Source organism: Marmota flaviventris, chromosome 19 (assembly GCF_047511675.1).
Source record: "Marmota flaviventris isolate mMarFla1 chromosome 19, mMarFla1.hap1, whole genome shotgun sequence".
Lineage (NCBI taxonomy): Eukaryota > Metazoa > Chordata > Mammalia > Rodentia > Sciuridae > Marmota > Marmota flaviventris.
In genome coordinates this window covers 21,701,599-21,708,956 of record NC_092516.1, presented here as the reverse complement: position 1 = coordinate 21,708,956, position 7,358 = coordinate 21,701,599, and the positions used below count along the sequence as shown (strand labels likewise).

General features: G+C 50.8%; 1 protein-coding gene across 1 annotated transcript; it reads right to left on the bottom strand.

Annotated features, from left to right (window-relative positions):
* Positions 1 to 1,287: 1,287 nt before the first annotated feature.
* Orai3 (ORAI calcium release-activated calcium modulator 3) lies at positions 1,288 to 6,594 on the bottom strand. Its single transcript, XM_027948631.2, has 2 exons — positions 6,161 to 6,594; positions 1,288 to 2,821 (listed from the first exon to the last, which is right to left on the bottom strand). The coding sequence occupies exons 1-2, from the start codon at positions 6,386 to 6,388 to the stop codon at positions 2,153 to 2,155; spliced, it is 897 nt and encodes a 298-aa protein (XP_027804432.1). The 5' UTR covers positions 6,389 to 6,594; the 3' UTR covers positions 1,288 to 2,152.
* Between the last annotated feature and the right edge of the window lie 764 nt (positions 6,595 to 7,358).

Genomic DNA, 7,358 nt, shown 5'->3' with positions numbered 1-7,358 from the left:
GATAGTTTGCCTGGCCCCACACACATGCAGCGCTGGTTTTCTTCCCGTTATTCCACCTGGACCTCTGTTTTAAGTTGCCCACTTGAGAGATGGGGAGACTGAGGCCTGCGGAAAGTGCTGCATTTTGCTGTGCATAACCCAGCTCTATGGTTAAATCTGAGCTAGTCTCGGGGTTCTCGGATAAGCCTAAATAGGGCCTAAAGGACTTTACGTGGCTCCTGTAAAAAATAAAGAATGTGCAGGAATACAAACATCAATGGTTCCAGTTCCCGCTTTCTCCAGCTGTGCTTCCCTATGCTCACAGGTTTTCACCGCTTGAGGGCAGCATCAGTCCAGGAGTAACCTGGGACCTTGGAGCTGAGGCCTCCCTAAGTCTGATCACCCTCTCTATTCTGTGTGAATACCGGAGCCTTGCTCTGGAGGAACCGCAACTCCCACCAGGCCCTTTTGCATGACGGAGGATGCCTTAAGCTTATGACATCTCATCTCTTGTGACATACAGCAGTCCCTCACTGTATGACCTTGGGCACGCCACTGACCTCCATAAGTTTAAGATTCTTCCTCTAAAAATTGATGGTAATTCCTGTCACAGAGGACTTAATTGTAGTCTTCAAAATAGTGCAAGAAGGGCTGCACATTCACCATTTTGAGCAATAAGGAAAGGGAAAAAGGGGGATTTGTCCAAGGTCTCCCACCACAAGAAAAGACAGAGAATTAGGACTTAAAATTTGAAGGAAATGAGGCTGGAAACATTAGTTTATATGGAGGCATAGATGAGATCAGATTTTTTTTTTTTTTTGTCCTAGTTGAAAGGTATTGGTTCCTTCTTTCCATCAGAAAGAGATTCTCATGTGATGTTACTATAAGGTAATTCAAGTTCAATTTTCCTGATAAGCTATGTGGCTTTAGGCAAGATCATCAGCCTTCCTGGGCCTCAGCTTTCTTATCTCTGAAATGGAAGTGATAGATTTTTGTCTCTTGAGGTGGTTGTGAGGGTTAAATGAGATGATTTATAAAGTTCCTAGAATATAGTATGGAGTCATGCAAAAACTTACATGAAATTCTCCATAGAAGAGATAGAGACCCTAAGCTCAGGAACAGTGGATCAAAGGCCTTCAACCTTGGAATATCTCCAAATTAAGGAGCAACTGGCCTTTGTTAGCTCCTGATAGGGGTTTACCTGGAACCCTTTTCCCACCAGGCACACTTGCCTCCACTTGGTCTTAGGAACAAGTAATCTTACCCCAAGAAGGCTTGCCCTTCACCCAATTCACAGCCACCAGGACATCTGTAAAACAATTTATTGTACAAAACAAGGTGCATCAAAAATTAAGTGTTAAAGAGCTCTCATTCCAAGGGCTGGGGACTGGATTTTCTCCATTAAAACTTCTTCACCCAGTCCCTGCTAAGGAGTCAGACTGGGTGCACAGGCCCTCAGTCTTCCAAGAACCCCCAGCCAGGGGCCAGGAGGGTGAGAACCGCCCCCCCCCCCCCCTTACAGGCATGTAAGTATGGGCCTAGGGCAGTGAGGCAAGGTCTCCCCCTTCTGCCAGTGGCCACAGGTCAACAGTGGAGGGTGGGCTTGAATCCAAAAATAGGCTCTTCCTAGGAAGGCCTGGGCTTATATCTGTCACAGAAACACCAAAATCCCTCTACAGTCACCAAAGCAAGAATGTAGAACCCATCAAAATCTGGGTACAGGGGAAATTTTCCCTAAAAATGCCAACTGCAAATTACATTCTACACAATTGAAGCAGGGGTTGATGGCCTTTGGGGGCAGCTGTGTAGGTCTGTGACCTTCTGATCTCCATGTCCTCTAAAGGAGCAGCTGAAGGTCAGCACCAAACATCCCTCTAGGGTCTCCTTGCCTCCCTGTATCTACCCCAGGATCCTTGTACTGAGAACGTTTCACTTTCACGCTTGTTCTTCCCAGATTTGGACATTAATAGAGTGGAGCTTACAAAAACCATGGGACAGACTGACAGGGAAAATCCCTGGGAATGTGAGAACCTGTGGGCAAAAGTCTGGTCTCTACCTGAGAGTGGCCACAGGAAGTGGCTCCCTCCAGGAGTGGGGAATGGTCTATAGGCCCCTGTGGCCTCTTGCAGAGCCCTGAGGGAGGCAGTGCACACGGCAGAGACTAACATTAGATTCACACAGCCTGCAGCTCCCCCTGCAGGCGACTCAGCTCCTCTAGCTCCTGCTTGTGGCGGTCTGTCTTGTGGGCCACTAAGGAGCGGTAGAAATGTAGGGCAAAGGCCACAAACACAAGGCCCACAGGTACCATGATTGCTGTGGAGGCCATGGCTGCTTGCCAGCCTGGTCCGTGAACCCCACCATTACTACCACATACCTGCCGGGGAGGGCAGGCCTCAGAAGGCTCAACCTGTGATGGGGTTACAGAAGCTGAGGATGGTGGGAGTTTGGAAGCTGGACCAAGGGAGGAAGCCATTGGTGGCAGAGTCCCAGACACATGGGATGTAGGTACCATGGGGGCCGATGTGTCCAGAGGGGCCCCAATGGGCACAAACTTGACCCAGCCCACCAGGACAACTTCAGCCAGGAAGAGAAAGGTGCCCAAGGCAGTGGAGAAGCCCCAAGCCAGCTCTACATAGCGGTGGAGTCGCTGGTGTGGTGACTGGTGAACAGAGTTGAGGTTGTGGATGTTGCTCACGGCTTCAATGTGGGGCAGTAGACATGTGGAGACCATAAGTGCAAAGAGGTGCACAGCCACTAGCACGGTGGTACAGGCACTAAAGGCTACCAGCAGGCCTGGTGGGTATTCATGATCACTCTCCAGCTGTACCTCCACCATGGCCACCTGTGGGCACAAGAGGGGATGGATTGAGTGCCCATAACTTCCTTGACAGTAAAGGAATTTTTGTGGCTGTTAGGACCCATGACTGCTATATCCCTAGGACCTAGAGCAGTGCCTTGGTTTCCCTACCTACCTATTAAGAGGGCTGGATGACATGTTTCTGACAGTTTTACCTGGTTATAACAGGGTTTAGAAAACATAGACTCTGGGCTGCCTAGGTTCATTCTTGACCTACAAACTGTGTAATCTTTCCTTCTTTTTTTCTTTGCAGTACTGGGAATTGAGCCCAGGGGCACAATAACACTGAGCCACATCCCCAGCTCTTTTTATTTTTTTATTTTGAGGCAGGATCCCACTATGTTGCCCAGGCCAGCCTTGAACTTGTGATCCTTCTGCCTCGACCGCCTACTTGATTGGTTGGGATTACAGGTGTGTATCATCATACCTAGCCAGCTGTGGAATCTTCAGCAAGTGATTTAGTTCTCTCTGTGGCTCAAACTCCTATCTGGAAAATGGAGATTGCTAATAGTATGTATAAGGTTTTTGGAGAAATTAAATGAGACAATACACATCTAGTGCTAAGAATAGTGTCTGGGCACACAGTAACCACTAGGCAAGTGTTTGCTGTTATTATTATAGTTGATGCTAAAGTCCAAAGTTAGAGTTTGCAAATTGGCATACCACACCAATTTGCAAACATGTTTTCTTGGCTCACACAGTGTGCTTTTTAAAAACATGAAAAAGTGGCCTACTTTTAAAACTCAGGAGGATTGCAAGTTCAAAGCCAGCCTCAGCAATGGCAAGGAGCTTAGCAACTTAGTAAGACCCTGTCCCTAAATAAAATATAAAATAGGGCCGGGAATGTGACTCGGTGGTTGAGTGCCCCTGAGTTCAATCCCTGGTACCAAAAAAACAAAACCCAAACATTCTTGGTCTATAGAGCCAGACTGTTTAGTCCAAATCCTGCCCTTTACTTGTTATGGGACCTTGGGAAAATGTCCTAACATCTCTGACCTTGTCTGCTACATGGCCATAGGGTTGGGGTTGTAGCTCAGTGGTATAGTGCTTGCCTAGCATGTGTGAGGGTTTGATCCCCAGCACCACATAAAAAATAAACGTATTGGGCTGGGATTGTGGCTCAGCGGCAAAGTGATCGCCTAGCACTTGTGAGGCCCTGGGTTCAATCCTCAGCACCACATAAAAATAAAAAAATAAAGGTATTGTCCTATAACTAAACAAAAATAAAATTATAACTAATTTTATAACTAAAATAAAATAAAATTAATGGCCGTAATGGTGATACATCTTTCACAGGGCAAAATAAAGAATGCACATGAAAAGTTCTGGGCACAGTACCTGGTACTTAGTTGACAGTTGAATACAATCCCAATAATGTTATTTTAACTCAGGCAACCTGGGTTTTGTAATCTGGTTCTTTCCTCTTTCCTAGTTCTTATAGGATCCATTAAGATTGCTCTGGTGGGGCTGGGGATGTGGCTCAAGCGGTAGCGAGCTCGCCTGGCATGCGTGCGGCCCATGTTCGATCCTCAGCACCACATACAAACAAAGATGTTGTGTCTGCCAAAAACTAAAAAATAAATATTAAAATTCTCTCTCTCTCTTAAAAAAAAAGAAAAGATTGCTCTGGGGCTAGGAGAAGGAAAAGGAAGGTGCAGAGCCTGGCAGGTGATGGTAGGAAGACAAGCCTGAGTATTTTAGGAAACTGGGCCATGGCAGATGTCAGCAGGTGTTTTCCACAAACAGGGATCTGGGCCAGGCTTAGTTCTGGTTTTTCCCAGGGTCTGGCCCAGGATTGATCTCCCCTGCCAGGACTGGGGCCAGTCCTGCCCCTAGAACCTACACATCCAGCCTCCTTATCCTGAAGAGAAAGCTCTGACCCTTAAGTGTCACCCTAGCAATCTGCAAGTCCTGCAGCACACCAGACTGTCCTGTTGGGAACAAGTTGGAACATAGGGCTCACTTTCCTCAGCTAGGTCCATGGGTGGCTGCGTCCCTCCTTCTGTAGTCCATACGGATGAAGGGGAGCTAACTCCCTGTTCCAAGATGTCATCCCCATCAGGAAGGTGAGCAAATCTTTGGATTCTGCAACAACACCCCCTCCCCACATCCCCCATGAAACAACTAGGTCTGGGATGACCCTTAAAGTTACAGATTTTCCCTATCACCATTCAAATCCAGTGGCTATGGCACAGAAAGGGGCAAGGATTAACCCAAATCACTTAGGGATATGACCCCATCTCAGCTCCTTCTGGTGTCCACATACACAGGAGGAGCACATTCCCCAAGGACCCCCTGCTTCCTGTAATGAAGGTGGGGGAGAACCCTGGATTAATAGGATTGCATTCTATATACCCTTCCCCTGCTGACTGCCCTTGGCAGAGCCTCAGTTTTCTACCTGTCCAATTAGCATGTTGGTCTGAGCCACCTCTGGTGAATAGGTCTTGCTCTGACACGCCTGGATCTAGAGTTCCCAATAACAAGAATCTCAGCTCATCCTGGGCAGGCACTTAGCAGGCTAGAGGACGCACCCTCCATGATCTCACAACTTCCCACTGGCTGTTCAGGGAGTGGAGGTTTGTCCATGGTTACACAGCTGGCCATACCCAGGTTGGAACAGGACTTATGTTGACTCTGCACCCTGGGACCACCCTCAGTCCCACTTCCTGAGGCCACTGTGGGACCGTTAGCTGACATCATCCTCCCACACCTGCAGTTTATCAGCTTTAGAATCACTTATCAGCTTCCTGATCAGTTTCCTTCCCCAGCGGCATCCTCAGGCATTATCTCTTCTCAGAGTTTTCCTGGACGAAATCTAGCACTCTTTGCCCCTATCGGGGAGTAGCCTCCTTCCTGGGATGGGCTTTCCTTCAGCTGGGTGACCTCTCCACACAGTTCATTCTTCCAGACCCCCTGGCAGTGTTGATACAGACCGCATCCAGCTCTAATTTGCCTTTGAACCTGGTCAGGAGGACTTAGTAACCATTTCTGCTGGAAATATGCTCCTTTGGGACCACTTTGTTCCATCGTTGCATATTTGTCATTGATTTGTTAACCCCTTCTCCCACGACACCTAGAGGACTAATCTTCCCCATGGTCCGGTTTATATTACTAGGGTCCTGTTTATATCTCTTCCCCCAATATAAAGACACTTCTTCAGTCATTTTGGACCTTGCTTGTTCTCCCCTTTGGCTCTTAAAGTCCATCCTTCCCTTTCCTCTTTCCCTGTATTCCTTGGGGAGCCATTTACTTCACCTCCGACCGGTGCCCCCCACGTGCTTCACCCCCCACCCCACTCCCCGCGTGCCCCTTCCCGCCCCTCACCATGGCGAAGCCTGACAGCAGGGCAGATGTGCGGCTGGAGGCTTTGAGCTTGGCTCGGCTGAGGTAGAGGCGGCGCCAGCTGAGCGCCCGCAGCGAGTGCTGACTGGCCCCCATAAGGTCCAGGTAACCGCGGTGCACGAACTCCCGGTACGTGGCCGAGCCCGCCGGGCTCTCGACCTCCGGGTTCAACGGGGCCTGTTCGCCCACGTCTCCCTCGCCGCCCTTCATCCTGGGGGCGGCGGCACCAGTAGCGCCGGGCGGTCAGGGAGGGGCCAAGGCACCTCGGGGACCCCAGAAGGGCCGGTCAGAGCAGCGGAGAGGCCCCATCCCCCGGCGGGGTGAGCGCGGATGCAGGCGGGCGGGCTCCCAGAGAGGCGGCCCCAGCGGAGCAGAAGAGTCGTCTGCGGGGAGCCCCAGGGGCCGAAATGGGACGTCGGCAGAGGCCGAAACAGGAACTGGGGCAGAGGCGGAGCCGGGGCGGCCACATGATGGGGTGGAGCCGGGGGACCGAGCCCCCGCAATCCCTGGCCTGAAGGGAAAGATCTGGGGGACCCCAGCCCACCAAAGATATCCATGCGCCCGAACCAGATCCAGGTGAACCCTCAGTTCCTCTCTATAACTGGGAATTCTTGGGCCCTGGATCACTCCTAGGTATACCTGGATATTCTGAGGTGTCCAGACCGCCAAGCCCCCACTCCCCCAACCTAAACACTTAAGTCGGGAAAGGTGACTCCGTTATGCAGGAACCCTCTCAGATCTAGCCAAAGGCCTTCCTCCAAGAACCCCAAGGAACGGATTTCTGGCTATCCTCACCCGACCCATATTCTCCCCCGACACCGCAAAAACACACACACACACACACGCGAACATGAACACGGTGGCCCCGGCTGGAAGATTTTGAGTTTTATAGCAAACCATATTGTACAGATTTGGGGCCCAGCCCGGCTGGGTCCCCAACACGTCCCATGCCGGGCTGCCTCCTCCCCCTCCCCCAAACGGCCCAATCCTCAAGCCTTTCCATCCCCAGGCCCCCCCTCCCCTTCGGCCTTTGGTCCGCCCAGTCCCTCCCCCCACCCGCGCACCTCCCTGTTACCTGAGGTATGTGGATAGATTTCCCCCTCCCCTACATAGTACAACCCGGCTGCCCCCAGAGGCCTGGACTGAGGGGCGGAACCTGGCCCAGCTCCTCCCTCTGGCT